The 19,548-nt window shown below is 40.3% G+C and overlaps 1 protein-coding gene and 2 long non-coding RNA genes across 12 annotated transcripts in view; 2 read left to right on the forward strand and 1 right to left on the reverse strand.

The window, feature by feature from the left end:
- The window catches only part of LOC125692495 (uncharacterized), a 193,229-nt gene extending 187,935 nt beyond the window's left edge, over positions 1–5,294 (forward strand). For all 4 annotated transcript variants that reach the window (XR_007376722.1, XR_007376719.1, XR_007376720.1 and 1 more), the window contains 2 exons: positions 2,466–2,709; positions 4,745–5,294. This is a non-coding gene — a long non-coding RNA (uncharacterized LOC125692495). The remainder of the gene's footprint in view (positions 1–2,465; positions 2,710–4,744) is intronic.
- Positions 5,295–5,620: 326 nt separating this feature from the next.
- Positions 5,621–19,548, reverse strand: part of FBXW7 (F-box and WD repeat domain containing 7) — a 157,496-nt gene continuing 143,568 nt past the window's right edge. For all 5 annotated transcript variants that reach the window (XM_048943050.1, XM_048943051.1, XM_048943049.1 and 2 more), the window contains 7 exons: positions 19,111–19,234; positions 17,122–17,258; positions 15,381–15,494; positions 12,237–12,418; positions 10,961–11,186; positions 6,919–7,129; positions 5,621–5,944 (listed from right to left, as the gene is read on the reverse strand). In XM_048943050.1, coding sequence (XP_048799007.1) covers positions 5,676–5,944; positions 6,919–7,129; positions 10,961–11,186; positions 12,237–12,418; positions 15,381–15,494; positions 17,122–17,258; positions 19,111–19,234 — 1,263 coding nt within the window. In that variant the 3' untranslated portion in view covers positions 5,621–5,675. The remainder of the gene's footprint in view (positions 5,945–6,918; positions 7,130–10,960; positions 11,187–12,236; positions 12,419–15,380; positions 15,495–17,121; positions 17,259–19,110; positions 19,235–19,548) is intronic.
- LOC125692496 (uncharacterized) lies at positions 5,711–19,249 on the forward strand. 3 transcript variants are annotated; one of them, XR_007376725.1, is made up of 8 exons: positions 5,711–5,814; positions 5,917–6,082; positions 6,171–6,289; positions 6,960–7,140; positions 8,325–8,480; positions 10,193–10,252; positions 10,997–11,841; positions 19,137–19,247. It is a non-coding gene; the product is annotated as an uncharacterized LOC125692496 (long non-coding RNA). The 3 variants fall into 3 exon arrangements; XR_007376723.1 differs by having other exon boundaries at positions 6,171–6,226; XR_007376724.1 differs by lacking the exon at positions 10,997–11,841 and having other exon boundaries at positions 6,171–6,226; positions 19,137–19,249.

Below are 19,548 nucleotides of genomic sequence, written 5' to 3' on the forward strand. Positions count from 1 at the left end.
CTCAAGGTGGAAATCTTTTCAGCAGTGCTGATGACAAATGTTTCACTCTAGGCTAACAATGCATTCTCATCTTCGTGGACTCCCTTGAAGCATTTAGTGTTAGGCTGAGATCATGCTGTCCCTGCACAAAGCATTGCAGAAAGTTCAGAGCTGACTTCTGCAGCACAGAGAGATGCAGAGGACAAATTACTCATTTTCTTTTACCAAAATCACTGCTGCTGTGTAGGGTTGTGACAAACCAGCTTGTGAGCAGAGATCAGGTGGATGATGCTGGATCTGAGCAAGGCAAGGGTGAGGACAAAGGAGAGCTGGAGGATGCCTTTGGCTAAGGCCAAGTCTGCTTACCCTCTGTTGTCCTGTACAGTGTGTCATTTAAAAACACCACTGGATTCTTCTGTGCTGCCTGGCTCTTGTGTGGAAAGCTCTGTGATTAATGAGTTCTGTCACCTCTGGTTAGTGGGAGATTGTGTCCTAGCCAGATGATGCTTAGTCATGATTTTGGAGGACTCTCCTGCCCTGCCTGGGCTAGAGCAGTGCAGTATGTATGTGGGCATAAAGCCATTGGATTGTAGGCGGCTGCAGTCGCAGAGTGCTGCGGCGTTTCACTCAGCAGTGTGCACTGTGGTAGCACAATGCACCATTCCTTTTATCTGAAGTACTCCTGGAGCTACTAGGCCATTTGGCAAGCTGATCAGGGAGCCTGAAATGGCTGCTGGATTTCTGGGGACAGCTGGTTTGGTCAGACTGTTGCAGAAGGGACCCGAAACAGCTTTTCCGTTAGAACAGTTATTCACAAATCTGCAGTGATGATTAAAGAAACACATCACTGGAAAATGTTTCAATATATGCAGATTTCAGAAGAAAAGTTGAACAACCTAATATATATCGTATATTTATGGTGTATAGTCAAGCTTCATCAAATACCACAGTCACACAACAGGTGTGCCTTTGCACAGCATCAAAGTGAGGGAGAAGGGCTTTTGGTAAAATACCAGGAGATGGAAAGATAATATTCCCACTTGCATTAAGGATTCAGCGGTCAGCATAGTTGGATATTGCCCTTCAAGTAATTCCCAGTTGTTTGGTCAGAGTGACTCAAGTCATTTTTCTCACGGCTTTTAACAGTCTGGATCTTTAGCCTCTCTCTTTGCGGAATGTAATGATTTCCTTTTGTGAGTGATTCAGGTGCTGACTTCCCGGTAGAACATTTTGGCCAGACAGTGAGAGATGATATTTTAAACTGGATTCCATGAGCAGATCAGAACAAACTCCCCAGAAAGCATGCTGAAAGACAGATGAAGGCATTTGCCCGTTTATCTTTGGCAAAACCTCCATAGTGCTGGCTGCTGGATTCTGTTTTTCTGTTCCTGATGTTTGGATGAGATCTGGCTGCTTATCAGGAGCCATGAGTGCTGCAGGAGAGGGTTGTTGGAGGCCTGTTTGGTTGAGGTCTGGGTTATGCCCTTACCAGCCATTAGAGGTGTGAGCAGAAGCCCAGCTGTAGCACCAGTGTGTTGGACCGAATGTCCACAGGCGTGTATTTTAGAGGTGTTTAATCAGGAGCTGCTGCTCATACCGCGAAGGAATCACAAAGGCTCACAGAGCTCTGCTACAGGCTGGTGTAGATGCAGGTGTGAAACATCAGGTTTTAGCTCCTGACCAAGTAAATGCATATGTGAGACCACGGGAACAGCATCTTAGAGGAGGTGGCAGTGCTAGTTCTGACTTTATCACTGCTAGCTAAAATCAAGGCCCAAAAAAGAATAATAGTTATTAAAAAAAACTCATCTTTTAGTGTTGTTGTCTTGGCTTCAGACACAATACAAAATGAGGAAGCTCTTTCTGGAGCTAAAGCGGAAAGAAATAAAGGAATCAGTATCAAAACAAGGGCTAAGGCTCCAGAAGCTCACACAATTATCTCTCCAGGATAGCTGCAGATACCATTATGCTATAATCCACAATGAATAAGCCACTAGATTCAAGAAGTGCATGCATACTGAGAGCCTGAAGCAGTTCCAGTCTTACACCAGTACTCACAAATACTTTTATTGGAAACAAATTACCCACCCAAAAAATCGAATCACACCAAATGAAGACAATATGCCATAAATAAGGAAAAACTGCTCAAATGCTTCCTTACAAATGACATATTTGCTACAGGCCCATTTGGAAATGCTGTCACTTGAATAATTTAACAAATTTCTGCTTACTGAGTGACATTGTTCGTGTGCCTTGTAAGCAACATGAATGCCTATGAACCTAAGCCAACTGTGTGGCAAAACAGAAGACTTTACAGTGCTATCACAATTTGCTTCACAGCTTTTTTATCGAAGGGGAAAAGCCTTTTAAACTGCACTGTGCTGATTTCTGTATTTAACATGCGACATATTGACTTTGAAGGCAATACAGGGGTTTTTAATCTGCATGTGGGATGACAGAAGCTCTAAATGTGGTTTGTTCAACAGGTTCAAGCTGGTCTGCATTGATTTGAACTTAAGGTAGTGTTGGAACTGCTCTATTACCTGGAAGAACTCTGGATTCTGGTTAAGTTCATTTTGATCCTGCTCATATTGGCTGCTTAAAGTGTACTTACACACAGCTTGAGCCTGTCTGGATGCTGTTCTTCCTCTTCAGTCATTTTTCTGCCCTGATTTGTATTCCTGCCCTCCAGCGTAACGTTATTCAGAAACTTCTCGTCCTCCTGTGCAGGTAAGCAACTGCCTTTGCTCTTTGAAAACATGTTGTTGCAATTTTTACAAATCGTAGAAGACAATTACACAATCTTAAAAGCTGTTGCTCGGTTCCCTGCAGTAACGTTTCGTATTTCCCCCTACTTACTGCCATGAGTAGTTCAGCCCAGGCTGATGCCCCATTCCCAGGTGGGGAGCCCTGCCTGCTTGCTCAGCAGAGCAAAGTGCCCAGCTCAGGACCTGCACAGGGCCAAGCACTTGTCTCAGCCCAAAAGGTGCACCCCTGAAGTTCTGGCTATCCATACACTGCCCTCCTGGCTGAGAGGATGAGTTCTTTTGTTGTTTTTACATAAAAACTTGGATGATCATAGTTTGGTTGTGTCAGGGCTTGCTGCAATTGTTTTTTTTCTTGAACACCAACTCCCTGAACAGATATTTACAATCTGTGGCTGCTCAGTGATGCTGTATGGCTTTTTAATCTCTAGAGGCCAGATGGAAGTGCGCTCCTTCATCATTATTTGTTTTGCATAATGTGGGAATTGCAGCTACATTTGAGTAAGCAGATAGATATTTCATGATTTGATGTATATTTTTCTCTTCCATGCATATACTTCCTATTTTTTTTTATTTTTTTTTTTAATGGCAGTTTTCTGTAGGGAAAGAAATATTGTATGTCCCAAACAGGAAGGATTTTGGTCCGGGAGTTTTAAAGAGAAAGGGACGCTCAGCTGTTAGGTTTCTAAGAGCTGATGACTTAGCACAGCTTCTGAAAGGACTGCCACCAGGCTGATCTTGAATGCTGTGGGGTTTGTGTCACTGTCCTTGTTTCAAGCTCTACTGCAATCCTCGCTTTGCCTTTAGTTGCATTTGTGGATGTGTTTTCCGCTGTTAAGACTGCAATCAATGATTGAAATCCATAAACAATAACCAGGTTTCAATTTAAGCTGCAGTAACAGGATGCTATTGAGATAGCTCTTATGTACGTGAGAAGCTTTTTATACCTCCCTCCCCCCGAAGTCCAGTCCTGGCCAGCCCCTGGCAATGGGAAGGCCCTGGCTTTACCGCCAGCTTCTTGGAGGCCAATCCCACACTGCACCAGCAGCAGGGATGCTCACACTGACGTCTGTGGCCAGCTGTGGTGCTTGGCTGAGCTTTAGGGGTCACAGGCGATGTGGCATTAAAGTAACTGCGAGAAAGAGAAAAAGCAAGACAGACTAACATGAAAAAACACATTTTATTGCACTTAAGTTATAAGAAAATAAAATTTCTAAGTGAATCAAACCATAGACACAGTCCCTTTAAACGTTGTTTTCCTCCATCTTGTCAGGTTGTTACATAACTAAAATTAACCAACTGGAATCTGATTGTTTTAAATCAGACTATAAATAAAACAAAACAAAACAAAACAAAAGGAGGAGAAAAGATCGCCTAGGATACAGTGTTAAACCACTTTCACAGTTCAGCTTGAGTTGTGGCTCTTGGAGAATGAGGCAAACTGTTTGACTCTTTCATTTCTCATTTTGTTTGCATGTGACATCTTTACAAAAACCTAAGTTTTTGCTCTGTCAGTTCCTCCCAGCAATAACTGTAACAGTTGTTTTTTTTTTCTCAAATACTGTAAAACACTAAGACTGACCAGCAACTTTACTTTCATTTTTGTATTTTATAATCTTTTTTAAAAATTTTGTCAGCTTTTTAAAATTTTTTTAATGTTCATTCCATTCACCACAGCCCTCACAAAGAAAAAATTTCCCCACAGAACAGGCTGCAATAGCTTTGTTCTAAGGAATGTGTTTTAATTTTTGCCCAGAAAAAAAGAAAATAAGCTTTGCACACACACTCAATTCTTTATTTGCAGGCAAACTTCACTCTTTAATTGTCTGAAACTCTTCCACTCTCAGCCTCTTAGAGGCACAGTTGGCTCAAGTTTCAGTGGCAAAAAGTCTTTTTCTGTAACCAAACTAGAGCAAATTTGGAATTCAGTCTGGGACTAAAACGTCACAGCAGAAAAAAAAATAACAAAAAATAATTTGCTTTTTCTTTCTTTCATTTAGCAGCATAAATAAGTTTGGCCACTGGGAATACAGTACAGGGGTGGGAAAACAATCCCGTAATTGAAGACCTACTTCTAGCACCAGCGTTGCGAATTAAATCCATCAGAGGACTCTCAGAACCCAGGACAACTTGCCACCTCAGAGCAACTTATGCATTGAAGAGTGTAGATGGAAGCAACGGTAAGTAGATTAAACAGAGGCTAATACTGTGATTGACGTTGGCAATGGTTGGCAAAAAAAGGAAGAAAAGAAAAAAAAAGAAAAAGCTCTGATAAAACTGCACAAAACAATTCACAGTACTATTTTAGCTTTTCCACACCAGGAATGGACTCTCTTTGTTTTGCAGTTGGTTTCATTGCAGATGCTCTCTGGTTTTTGAAGTCAGCCGGCGACCGCTCACGGAGGCTGGGAGGGACCCTGCTCAGAGCGGGGCCGGGAGAGCGCCTTGCTGACGGCCAGGGGTACCAGCAGGCGTGCTTGTGCAGCTTCCTTTAGGATCTCTGTACTAAAATAACCTGGTAACAAGAACTGTAACTTTTTTTTTTTTTTTAACCTCCAAATTGCTCGTAGAAGCAGCTGGAGGAAAGCAAAGAAATAATTGCACCTGGTTTCATTTCAGAAGTTGTGTTCTTGCAAAGCTGCCCCGGTCGAAGGTGTTGCCATTTTATGTGACGAGACAGCAAATGCCTCTCTTGTCAGTTAGAGTTTGTTATCGTTGTCTTCTCCTTCGTAGTCTGTAGGTCTTTAGGATCTGTTGCCCCAAGCCAACATCCTGCACCACCAAGGACAAGGGATTTTTTTTCCTTTTTCTTGTTTTTTTTTTCTTTTTTTTCTTTTCTTTTTTTTTTCCTTTTTTTTTTTTTTTTTTTTTCCAAGGGGAGGGAAAGGAGAACATCGTCTACACGTTTGGATAAATTCATCTTTCTGCCCTTCACTTCATATCCACGTCAAAGTCCAACACCAGCAGCTTTGTTTCCTCAGTCCCGTTCCGGCTCCCAACGGCGCACACCAGCTTTGTGTTGGAAGCTCTGATCCGCCACACGACGCCTCCGCTTCCCCCGCTCTCCAATGTAACTAGATTTCGGATAAATTCACCCGTTTTCAAGTCCCAAAGTTTTACAGTCCCATCATCTGAGCTGGTAATTACAAAGTTCTTGTTGAATTGTAAACAGGTCACAGCGCTCTGATGTTTGTTGGGACCTAGAAGAGCAAACCAGAACATTTTTGTTTCTAATGGGAAAGCAGTGACAGACAGCGCTGCACGTAATGTAAATACCCATCCACTTGAGTGCAGCTGTTTCTCTTAGATGTGTTATCCCTGTTTTTGTGCTCTAAAAGGTACAGAACCTTGCCTTCTGTTTTCAAAAAGCGAAATTTCCCCAATACTTCTTTGTTACAGTGATCTTGTTTTGTTCCATACGCACAGCAGGCAAAGTGCAAGCTTGGAAATTCACGAACATGAACTTAGCTGTGCAGAATGAGGTGAGCACGATGCATGTTTTTCTCCAAGTCCCTTTGAAGTGTTATTATGGGATTACTCTACTGGTAAGTACTGAGGGACATATAGAGACGTATAAACTGTTAAAACAGCAGCCTGCTTTTCCAGCAAAGTTTAATTTTCTGCTGCAGCCAGCATTGCTGGATATGATATATGACTTTTTCTGGAGAGGGAACAAAATAATATGCTGGTGTGTGTGATGCGTCAGTGGCAACTGTAAAAATGGAAACCAAAATCTTTTTTCTTACTGAAAAAGTGAAAACGTCTTCCACTCCTTTCTTTTGATTTATTGCAATAGACAGTTTGCTTTGCCTCCCAATCCAATTAATCAGTAGGCTCTGAAACATCCAAGTGACCCCTAAATAATACGTCGACTGACTGTTTTGAGATGTCATTTCCTACATATTTCTGTGGCTTATTAAGCTAATACACTCACTGCAAATTTCTCTCAGTTCAGGCCATCTGCCTTTCATAATAGGCAAGTGATTTGAATAGATTAGATGAAATTCCTCTAATTCAGAGGAAGATCATACAGCTGTCATCAGAAAAATGATATTTAAGTTGTAAATAGTCCGTGTTTGTTTCTTTGTGTGAACTGGTTAGAAGGTTTTATATAGGGTCTGCAGCACAGATTACTGCAGGCAGCCTGATTTATATTATGTTAGTTTAAGCTCACCTTGCAATGTCTGTAAACATTGTCCTGTTTTAATGTCCCAGATTTTGACTGTAGAATCAGCATTTCCAGACACGAGTATATTGTCCTTAAGTTCCATTCCACTCGTCAAAGACTGGTGGCCTGTGAGTGTGTGAATGCAGTTTCCTGTCTCCACATCCCAAACTCGGATGGAGGTGTCAAGAGATCCGCTCACCACATGGATACCATCAAACTGCAAGAAAGGTAAATCTATTGTAAACAATTACAATGGAATCTTACAATGCTCTCTATGGAGGTAGGGGCTGTTAAGCATTTAGTTCACCAGATGCAACATTAGATATATGTGATATATTTGGAAATTGCATTGCAGTCTACATAGATGTGGCTGCGCTTGATACTGGAGCTGGTGATTTGTGGCAGTGTCATTTCCTGTCATGAACACAGCCCATGGGGTACTCAGCTGGAGGAGAAAGACATCGAACCATTAGTCTTACAAATAAAATACAACTCTTAAAAAGAATAGAGTCCTGACTGCTGCAGCATACAGCAGTAAGAGGCTGTTGTTGTCCTAATAAATAAGTTAACAGCCAAACGTGCTTTTCCACAAGCCAGCGGGACTTTAAGCTGGAGAAAGGAAATAACAGCTACATAAAAACAATACAGGAAAACAGAAGAAAAGGAATTGAAAAATGCTGGGTCTAACCTTTTGTCATCATAGTTGTGTGCAGTAAGGACCTTCCTACTCACTGCTGGGAAAAGTACATATGCTAACACATGTTCAAATTCTGAATTTTCTGGGCATGTACTGATATATAAAGTAAAAATATGTAGAAGATGAACACATAGAGAAATGAGTTAAGAAATCAGATACTTTTGACAGAGAGATGGAACACGTAGAGAATATAGACGTGAAAAGTAACCTGAGTGAGAGTGACGATGACGTGAGTCAGGGTTCTCACAAAAGGAAGGAAAAAGAGCAGTAGAATAAAAAGTGGGCTTCAAGGAGGAATAGTTTAATAAATTGAGTCTTCCTTCCCATGAGGTTTTTATGTATCTCTGAGGGAAAGAAAAGTTCAGGAGAGTTGGCACCTTCTTAAAGACACAAACTGTCCTTGTGTGAAGGAAAGATAGGAAGTGCAGTAAATTACCAAGACCCACTTGGTTGAAGTACAGGCAATTGTACAAAAGCAGAAATGAGATCAATAGATGCACACCAAGGAGTACACCGAGACAAAATCAGAAGGGCAGAGCACAAAACAAGATAAAACTAGCAAAAGCTGTTAAAGATGGTAAAACGCTATTCTGTTTAATAAAAAAAAAAGGCAAAAAAATTTTAAAAAGCTCATTTAAGCTGATTGAGAAGAAAAAGAAACACCAGATGAGGCTATTTAAAGATATTTAACTTTTTTTTTTGCTTCGGTCCTCAGCCATGAGTGTAGGCTAACACCAGTGACAACTGACTACGAGCTTCCACGAGAATGGAGAAAAAACACACATACAGCAAAGCTGTTTTAAGACCATCGTAGAGACAGCTGATGCTATTTTGAGAAGTCATGGAAGACAGACAAGACTTCAGGTGGCAGGTACAATTTCTCTTTTTGTTCAAGGGTGGGAGATTGGAGAATTATGGATCAGTCAGCGTAACTTCAATTTACAGAAGGAACTAACAAATAATACTTGGTGCCAGGATACTATCAGTTCACAGAGTAGTTAGACATATCAGTAAGAGCTCTGGGGGTCTGGCATTTAGTATTTTCATTAGGATTTGTGTGACATTCAAAATGACAGAACCCGACCCAAAGGGATGCATGTAAAAGTCAGGAGAGAATTATGAGGATCTGAGCTCGGCCAAGAATACATGAGGGTAAAACTGCAGCCTGGGATAGCCAGAGCAAACTAACACTGTTTGTCCATGCGGGCTTACTGGTATCTTGTAACAGAGAAGAGAGAACCCAGCTATCTGACTGCTTCTCTTTGTAAAACCCCTTGCATCTCAGAGCAGCTTAGATCTCTACCTGTAGTCATGGTCGAGTGGCGCTTTGGTTCAGAAGATTTAGGGAACGACTGGCGCGTGCAGACTGCTGGCTGCAATACATTGCATGTCCAGTGAAAATTTACTAAAAAACACACACGCTGGTATCCAAAATATGCTAAACAATACACATAAAATAACTCTTCCAGTACAGCAAGCATTGCTGAGACTGACTAGAATTCTGCACCCTGTTTTCTGCACTGTACTTTCAAGAAAGCACGTGAACTAATTCGAGTTTGGATAAAGGGATCAGGAATATTGAGCAGCCAGCATACTTGCTGGGTGAAACACTATAGAATGGACTTAAAGACTGATGCAAAAAAAATAGACACTTTTCTCCCTCTCCTCTCATTTAACTGTATTCTGCATGCATAGAGTATTCAGAAAGAGAGCTTTAAGGCTGAGCATCAAGACAAACTACTTCAATATTGCTGCAGTTAAATAGACAGTGATTCATATCAGAGGTTGTACTGTGTGTTGTGAGGCAACCTGATTAGTACTCTTAAATTGTTGCATAAAGACCTAACAATTGTTTGGGGGGGTCACAAATGGGGAAATACTAAAATACCAGAGAATCCACTATGGGGCAGGGGTGGGGAAGACAGGCATGCTGTTCAGCCTCATTATTCTATTTATGGGCTGTTTCAGCAGGAGCTCACCTTTCAATTTCAACAAATTGGAATGTCCTAAAACTCTAAGTACCTGTAGCCTTCTGCCCCCTCCAACTTCCACTTACAAGCTATAAATACTACCAGTGCATGCAACATAACCCAATTATTTGACCCTTAATTACTCCATTAATAGAGTAAGACATATAACTTCACCAACTGGAACAAGAGCCACCAGTGAAGATAAGGTAGAACAACAGCACCATTCCCAAACTGCACCAGAAGAGACAAAACCAGAATACGAAGTAGGTAGTGCAGTATTTTTAACCTGTTTGCTGCTTGTCTCAAATACTCAGCAGTGCATGAATGTAAGAGAAGGGATGGTGATTTGAAAAATATCTAGTAAAATTGATCAAAAAAGACAAACATCTAGTAAAATTGATCTATTATGGTGGAAAACAGTTTTTGATGAAAGCGTTTAAGAAAAATGTCTGCAGCACAGAGCTTCATTTTCTGTGCCACAAACCAAACTGGTTACATGCCGAATGCAGTTTCCCAGTTGTGAACTGTATTTGTTGTTAATTTCTTTTTTCAGTTCTGCTAGATTGCAATGGGAACAGGCACAAGCATGAAATTAATTTCTTTCTCCTTTCAGTGCCTGGAATTGATGCTTTCACTCCACGAATGAACAAGATGATCTTTTGGAATAGTAAAGGTAAGAAGAGTCTACATGAGGTCTGTGTATGACTTTGCCAGCATAATTCTGGTGAAGTCAGGCGAGAGGTAACTGGCCATGCCATACACTGGTACCAAGAATCTGCATCTACAATAACGTGTCTCTGCTGCCAAAGCCTCAGAACTGTAGATACAGCCTTTGCTCAGAACTAGTAAAATAGACACTTAAGTCAGGGCATTACATTTTAGGTTCATCCTTACTATGAATTACAGTTTGGAACTAGAGGATGTGACTACAAAATCAGGATAAACAGATTTGCTTAATTCAGAACATTAATCCAATGGGGTTTCTGGCACATTTTCAAATACTGTATTATCTAATGTATTTAAATAGTAACATTAGAACTTCTTTTGGGGAAGCCAAAAGCATACTTCCAAAATGCACACAACATTTAAAAAACACCTAACAAACAACCCCGAGCCCTGCAAAAGTACATAATTTGTCAGGACAGAGATTTGGGCTTTATTGCACTATGGGCTTTAACAGTACTCTTCTAAAAAAAAACAACAACAAAACACAGCCTCTAAATTAAGCCAACATAAAACAAAGATAAAAAAATGGAGAAGGGGAATATCACAGATGCCCCAGTATTCTTTGGCCTATGTAACTCTGCAGCAGGTTTTCACAAATTAATAAAAGAGGTGAAATGCACTGTGTTCATATAAGCAGCAGATGAAAATCGCTTACCTGTAATGAATAGACTCTGTTGGTATGCCCTTGCAGCGTGTGCAGACAGGTCTCGGTCTCCGGATCCCACACTTTGACCATAAAGTCATATGCACCACTTACAACCCTTCTGCCATCATACTGAACGCATCGAACTGCAGCTACGTGGCCCATCAGAACATGTAAACACTGGCCCGTCTCTATGTCCCAAACTCTCAGTGTAGCATCTCGAGAACCACTGACCACTCTGGAGGAACAAGAAAACCCCTCCTATATTTAGCGTTGGAAATAAAAGCGTTAAAACAATATAAATCAGTTTGAAGTTTTCATCTGGGATGACTAGACAGCATTTGTCCACTAGGCACCGAAGATCTGGTTTGGTATGACATTTTATTAGGGATGCAAATGACTCAAGTGCGTTTCTTCCTCACCCTTCTCGTCTCTCCAGGATCTATTTGATATAATTAGCAATCTCTATTTAAAAAGCACTTCAGTCCCGAACAGCAAAATGATGCCATGAGAAACTATGTGGACTACTGTATCCACCCATAAAGCTTATGAATATGCCGAGTTCAAATTAGCACTTTGAGCATCCTGCTTAAATGACTGAATTAACTAATTATAACAATTAAAGAAGATCTTTTGAAGTTATACTTTTAGCAAAGGAACGTTTATTCTGCCTGTTTTTTTTCTCAGTTTATACTTTTTAAAGCCTTTTTAGGCAAGCACAGAAGTGAGAAGGAATTAATATTAGTAGCACAGATAAAGAAAAACCTCCGCATTCTTCAAAAAAGAAATGTAACCAACGGGCACTTGGACAACAGCACCATACCACAGCCAAGTAAAGTAGCTCTGCCAATGTTCCTTGAATCAAGAATTTCTACTGCAGAAATGATGATACAGTAAGTTAAAATTGTAATAAAGTACCACACCAACAAAGCGTAAGTCACTCTGCAAAATGAGAAAGTCTGTAACATTTACAAAAAGCCAAGAATAAATTATTCAGTGTGGTAGACTGGATCAGGCTGTAACGAAGAATGATTTTTGGGATAAGGTAAAAGACGGCTTTATAAAGTTCCTGACTCTCTTAGTTTTCTGTTCTTTAATTAATACTTGTGTGCTTTTGCTTCTATTAATAATCTCCTCCCTTAGTCAACTGATGTACTTCAGTTTGGATGCTCCGCCTGTTCCGTATTTCACTCAGCGTCTGATCAGACACCCGAATTTAACAAGTGTTTGTGTGAACAGAGTGCAGATCAGAAGCCAGATGTGGCTGTAGCTTTGGACAGAGGCTTACCTCTTCTCGTGGAGATGCATGCAGCGCACCGTGGAGGTGTGTCCATACAAAGTATGTATGCATTCGCCAGTCTCAGCGTTCCAGACTTTCAAAGTCCGGTCTGTAGATCCACTGATGATGATGTTGTCCCTCATCTGTGATGACCAGACTCCACCTGTATGTCCAACTAATGTTCTCAAGCACTGAAAAGAAATGTGTGGCTCAGTTACCGTTTTGACAGACTTTAACACAAGTTTTAGAAATAGTAATCAAGGAGGTAACAGTAGCGTGTCATAGCAAGAGCCAGAAGGCTCCTGGGGATTGCCCTGCTCTTGTACTGAAAATTTACATCTGCTAGACAATGCCCATTAAGTTCCTCTCTCCACTGCAGGTACTTGGACTGTAAGGAACTTTCCCTATAATCTTGCTTTTATAGACTGTCTTTGCCAAGTTCTAGAAGATGCATTTTGTAGCCTTGAGTCTTCCTCTTGGCAGTTTTTCTGAGTCACTGCAGGTTTCCAATATGTTTCTGAAGCATAAACGTTAGGACTGGAGAGAGCATTCACTTAGTAGTTTTACCACCAATCTATAAACTATTCTCTTACTTAATGTTTCTGCTTATTTATCCAAGAAACAGCACATTCTGTAAGCTACAGCATCAACACTGCGAAATCATGTTTCCAACCATCTACAGACATCACTGTTGCCCAGGAGAGAATCCCACGTTATGCACACGTGGCTGGCCTTCTTTGGTACTAGCTGTGTGACATGATTTTTCATCATGTAGGAAGAGTGATTGCTCACGCTTTCTTCTATAAAATCTCACCCACTCTGGAACATTGTTTTGTCTCCATCTCTGTCTGTATTCCTTACAAGTCACGACTGTATATGCATTTTCATCAAGCAGCAGTAAGTGCTAATTAGTACAGACAAGAACAGATCCTTGCAAGACCCCTCTAGAAAGATACTCCATACAGATTCTGCATTTACATTAATAACCTGATCTCGCTAATTACCCACTTTCTAACCCATTTAAATATGTGCCATGTTGATTTTTGCACTGCTCTGTTTTCTTTAGTTGTGTCATGGGATACTGTCTTGCAGTGCAGACAGCCATCTATTTCAGCACTATTATTTTTATCAGGCCAACCTCTACCTGCATCAGCAAAGAGGTCAAGTCAGTCGGCTGATCTCTTTTCCTGTAATCTAATGCTAACTGGAATTAACATCCGTGGCCCTTCTCCATTAATGACTCCTTTTTACATAGTCTAATATTTTTTTTATCTGAGATAAGGAATCCTAAAAACCCAGTCTTCCAGTTTACTCAGTTTAAATATTGATACATTTTAGCTTCCTTCTGTTGGGAAAAAAACACACCTATTTTACCCCACAGGTAACTTTAGAAACCAATCACAGAATACAGGCGATGCAGCTGTCTGAACCAGCTGTAATAAAATACACCCCAGCTTTGGTGGTTGTTTTTAATGCCCTTTCAAATTTCTGCTGAAATATTCTATCATTGCTGCATGCTGGATTTCCATCATATGAATTTTCTTCAAACATAAGTACTTATTCTGCATCAGCAATCAACAGTACACTAATTTCTACTGTAATATCCTTTCTAACAAACATCCTTACATTTCTGCTGTACTTACATTTCCAGTTCTTCTACCAGTTTTCTGCAATTTCTGCTTCCTAATTCATGCCTAGCAGTTCCATCTTTTTAATTTCATAACTGCTTTTCACTTTTACAGCTCTCCAACTTTTTCAAGTAAGTTTCCACTGATTTGTTCATATTTCAAGAAATCATCCTTGTAAAGCAGTAAGAACACAGAATCCTTATTCTGGGCTTTACATCTGTCAAGGGGATTGTTTAGCCATGTTCATTTGCGCAGATCAACCCCTAGGGTTCTTTTCATTTTATTAATTCTTCACTACCAGTAAGCATAAGGGCCAATACAGCCCTCTTCCACATACAGTATTTACCTCTAAGGTTTAGGGTAAATAGTCGCATTAGAATCTGAAATTATTTTCACACAAATTACTGAACATCAATTGGTAAGTTGTGCTATCACAATCAATTTCATACATTTAAAAGAACGTTTTGCTTCTGAGAGGCCTGTATACAGAAAGGAAGTATTTTTCATCTCAGTTTAGCCTGCCTCTTCAGGTATAACATGAAAAATTTACCACGGGTTCCTTCATTAGACAGTTTGTTGCAGGAAAGCTAGGAGAGGTAGGGAGAGGCTGCCTATTGCTTTGGATTTTATTCTTTCCCACTGTAGTATTTATAACCTTGTCAAGGCATTATTAGGCATGCATAGGCAGATCCTTTACTCGTTCAACTTGAACATTATCAAGTTAATCTCAAAAACTGTCCTGTGTTCAAATAATTATATCGTTACAACAATACCAAGTCTATATGATACTAGCCTAGATGGAAAACATACTACTGCTCTGTGGCCTTTCCTATAGCTATATGGAACTGTTTGCTGAGTAGCTGTGATGTTCTGACATGAGTGAAATGCTCAGCACTGTCTTTTTGATTGCACATATTGTTTTGCTTCTCTAAGCCAAAATTAAATTATTGAAGCTTATTAAATTCCTGCCTGAGCTGGATCTAATTTAATAGGAAATATTTAAACCTAAAGCAAGTTACACTTTTTTTTTTCCTGTGGCTCAGCAGTGTAGCAGCTTAGAATGAAAAACAAACTGCATTGGAAAACAGAGCCAGTAAAATCAACACACCATTTCAATAACTTAAAAGCAACAGAAAGAACGATAGAAGACAAGTCAGATCTAGAGGAGTAAAACGAGGCTAAATTAAGCTTTAAGGAAGATAAAGCAACATATCTGTCCAAATTCTTTAGAATCCATGTCACAAATGACTCCACGAGAATAGAAGAATTGCCAAGAGAACAAGGATATATGCCAACAGTAGCATGAGCAGCATTGTAATTTCACATCAAGGTGACTTTTTTGAACCAGTCTCTGTGCAGGAGAAGATGACCCAAATGTCTACCGTTCGCCTTCCCGACTCTTTCATCAGGCAGCCCCAGACACCGCTGTGGGTGTGGCCGGGCACAACAGTGATATTTTCAACCCGTATCCCAGCGCTGACTGGCAGCCCTTGTCCTAAGAAATCCACGCACGCCATCCGCTTACCTTGCCAGTAACTGCTGACCACACTTTCAGTGTATTGTCATCAGAGCCGCTCACTATCCGGTTCCCGCAGAACTGCAGGCATGTGATCACGTGATCGTCATGGCCTTTGAGCACCTGGCAGCAAAGAACACAAAAACGTGAGCTCACAGCCAAACTCAGGAGATCAGAAATGAGCAGGAGAAGCACAGTGCCATTCTGATTCACAAATTAAAAAATGCTAGAGTTGCTTCGAAAATAATTCGGCCTCTTAATCCTGTGTGTCAAGTCTCATTTACTGCCAGCTGAGGCCAAAGAAGGTATTTTCCTTATTCCGTGGAATAATGCTGCACTGCTTGTCAAGTGTACTGTGGGATTTTAAACCTCCTACAAGTACCAGGATAAACGAGTAATGAAAGTTGGAAAAATTAGTTGCTGGACATTGCTCAATTCTTCTGCAGTTACTCCCTCTCTTTATTTTTTAATTCTTTTCCCCCCTTGGACTTCCTCCTTTAAGATATGTTTTGAGCTTTACCGATCTTGAACAAAAATGATAGCATTATATTATTTCCTGCATAATTGTATTTCTATGGTCAAGATCAAACATGCCTATTTTTTTCCTTTCTAACCAAACACTGTCATTATTAAATGTGAAGCTGCACTGAAGTAAAAAACTATAAACCATAAACTAAACTAAGTACAAAAAAAAAGCAATCATTTAAAGGCTGGAAATGTGGACTGGAATAGTACCCTGCAGAAGCAGAATCTTCAATCTGTGACTTGAGAAAAACTGCAATTCAGTATATTTTACTAAAATGTGGCACAGTTATCAGAATACAGAGAATGAGAAGGAACAAGGAGTGGCCTTATTGAGGATATTTGAGCATTTCACAAGATGTTCACTGAAATGAAATGGGCATTTGGCTAATGCCCGAGGCTGTAATTTTAATAATAATTCCAAGATAACTTGATGTGGCATATCGAGGCAAGAAACAGAGCCATGCTGCAGACATACATGAGTCATGGCCAAATAAACAGCAGGACCTATCCATAGGTTTGTCACAAGAATCTTTTTGTTCTTACTGTTTTGTTGTACAGAAATCAAGACAAGGAAATTGGCTAAAAGGATATGAATATGTTTTTTTTTTTCATGGTTCTGACTGCTAGCTCAATACTAGGTTTGATTAGACAGCTGTTAATTTATTTTAAAATGGGCTGTAGCTATTGCTTCGTATCTTTCTATTGGAAAAGCCATAATGAGAATATGAAATCAATATCATTAAATATTTCAATGTTCAAAAAAAATCTTAACATGGAATAAAATTACCGTCTCCTGTTGCTCAATTTATAAGAATAGCTATAAATAAAGCATGAAATGATCACAGAATAGTTGTGGGATATTTTTGTGTTGGTAAGTGGCCCACAAGTGCGTGTGTTTGATTTTAAACATAAGGATTTCCAATCAAGTCTGTGGGATTATCTCCCTCGCTAAGACTGGCACATGCACAGCCATTCACCAGATTCTACAGAATTTTTTAAAACAGCAGCAAAAGAGTTTTGCTGCATAAACCCTTACATTTTGATTTGCTAACATAGCGCTCAGAAACTGATGTAAAAACATGGTAAGCTAACATACAAATGACTGCTTTTCTGTAACGATGCGCTGCTTTTTGTGCACGGCTAGTTCAACTTGTCTGAAGGAAAAAAATAACCCGAGTGGATCCTGCTTAGTTCATGGCACCGTGCGCACAGCCCAGCAACTCACCTTAGGCGATTTAAGTTCTCCTCGCCGCCAGTTGGTATCAATTCTGTGTTGTCGAATGTACGCGCTCTTCCACGGACTGTGTATAAAGCCTGGTTTAATTACTTTCCTCCTTTTGATATGTAATGGTTCGTCAATCCCTAAAATGGATTTAAAGCATAGAAAAAAAAGAAAAAAAAAAAGGGGGCGGTGGCAGGAGGGAGTGATGAGTCCACCCCCAATAAAACAGCTTTTCTCTGTCCTCAACCTTACAGTGATCTCCGAAATTAAATGCAGCATCAACGTAACAACCTCCTGACAGAGAATTCTGCTCATCTTCTCCATGCCAGTATTTGCTTTTTGTGTCAGTGACCCCACCCTGCTCCTCAGCTCTCTGTACTACCATCTTTCTTGCCTTCCAAGCATAATCATTACTGTAATCATGTGGTTGAAAATGCTCATTTTCATCACTCCCTGCCAGCAATCTACTTGCTTGGTCTCGGATCCCTTATTCTGAGGAAATGTAGCAGAATATTGCCTTTTCACCTGACTACCATCTACAACCATTCATACTCCCATTCTGAAGCCCTTCAAAAAATCCTCCTCTCTGGTTGTGCATCTTCATTACCTTTAAGTACCCCGTGACTCTTGACCTCTTCATTTGTTATTTTCAAAAAGCTGTCCTCGCCTGGCTTCGGTTTAGGTAGACTTGCACCCTGTCTGAATTGACATTTAAGAGGTAGTGCTTCATTTCATATTTCTTATTGCATTTTGTATCTTTTTCTTTTTCTTTTTTTTTTGGCCAATTCTCTTTCCCACCTATCCATCTTTTCTACATAATTCTTTCTCCACTGCATCTCTCTACTAGCCTGACCTATGACTGTTGCCAGTACATGGATTTCACTGTTCTGCTTTTAGCCCCCTTTCCTGTGTTTCCATCTGAAAATTTTGAATTAAGCGAGCTTTCATGTTACCATGCATCTCACCAGGTCTGAATAGTCTACAATCCCCTTTAAACAGTGCTCTTATGCCTGGCCAGATTATTTTTTACTTCTCAGCTCACAAACGTAGACTTAACACCCCTCACTGTTTTCCTTTTTCCTCATTCTATCCTCTCAATGCATTTTTCACTGAAATTTCTGAGAATCTTTAGATAAGATTTATGAGGTTAGACAGCTGAATTCCATTGCAGAAGAACAATTCATTATTTAAGGGCCTTTAAAAATAGCCAACTACATTCACACTGTCATCATTTTTAAAGCCTCTGCGCAGACCTCTCCCCACATTCTTGTCTCGGTGCTGAGGCAGACTGGACAGTACCAGCGTTTGCCTGTGTCCAGTAAGGGCACTGCTCTCAGAGCTGCACGCACGTGCTTGGTCTCCCAGACTGCTTAGCCATGTATTTCTGCTTAACAAGTTTACATTTTTCTTATTTTCATACAGGTGCTTATTTCCCTGGGAGTCTTTTATTGCCCATTCGTAGTACTGCTGAACCACTCTATCTTCCTGACTGGGCAGGAGGCAGCGAATCAACAGGACTTAAGGAATGCATCCCCTTCTCTGAGCAATCCATTTCCACCTTCTCCTACACTATGAAATTTCTGTTAGCTTTCCCACAACTAACATGAAATCACAGTCTTCTACACAACCACTGCAGCTTTTCCTCCTGCAAGGCAATGCTCATCTCAGCTCTTATTTGCTTTGGTTGTATTTTGAATAAAAACTATCCTTAACCAGGAAAAATCAGCGTATTTTAAAACCCATCTATGTGTTATACCTTATGCACATTATGTTCAAGCTTAAGTAGTCTAGTTTCATTTCCAGTACTCCACAGATTACTTCTGCTTCCTACTTTTAACAAAGATACGCACCACGTAGCTCAAAGCATCTCTAGCAGTAAATTTAAAGTCACTCAAATTCCCTTCATAAAACTTTAAGCTCATTATATAAACGAGCTGCACTTCTTGACAGCAACACTTTGACCATTACATTCATCTTTTTGCTCAGCCTTACCTTCCTCTTTGCATTTCTCTCTCCAGAGAAGATTATCTTCAGCCAGAATCCTCCAATAACGGCACGTCTGAGCTGCCTGCAGAAGGTCCCTGGGTTCCAGGAATGACAGCACGTACAGCGCCAACTGTAAGAAAAGGAAGGGAGGTTTCTAAATTGCTTTTGAAAGGAAAAGTGAAGTAACTCCAAGCATTATCACACATCAGAGGCTGAAATACAGAAAATTGAAACAATGAATTATTAAATGATCTCGGAAACTTAGCAGAGCTACAGCTTGTTCCAGTGGGCACTTGAGAAGTACAGCAATCGTCTTAAATAACTAAATCCACACAGATCACATCAAAAATGTATATTATTTGCAAGAGACTAGATGTCAGCTGAAATCACTGGCTATTATGCTTTTTTAAATGCCATCCGTATTACTTTGAACCACTGCCAAAT

The sequence above is a fragment of the Lagopus muta genome, chromosome 4, assembly GCF_023343835.1.
Source record: "Lagopus muta isolate bLagMut1 chromosome 4, bLagMut1 primary, whole genome shotgun sequence".
Taxonomy (NCBI): domain Eukaryota; kingdom Metazoa; phylum Chordata; class Aves; order Galliformes; family Phasianidae; genus Lagopus; species Lagopus muta.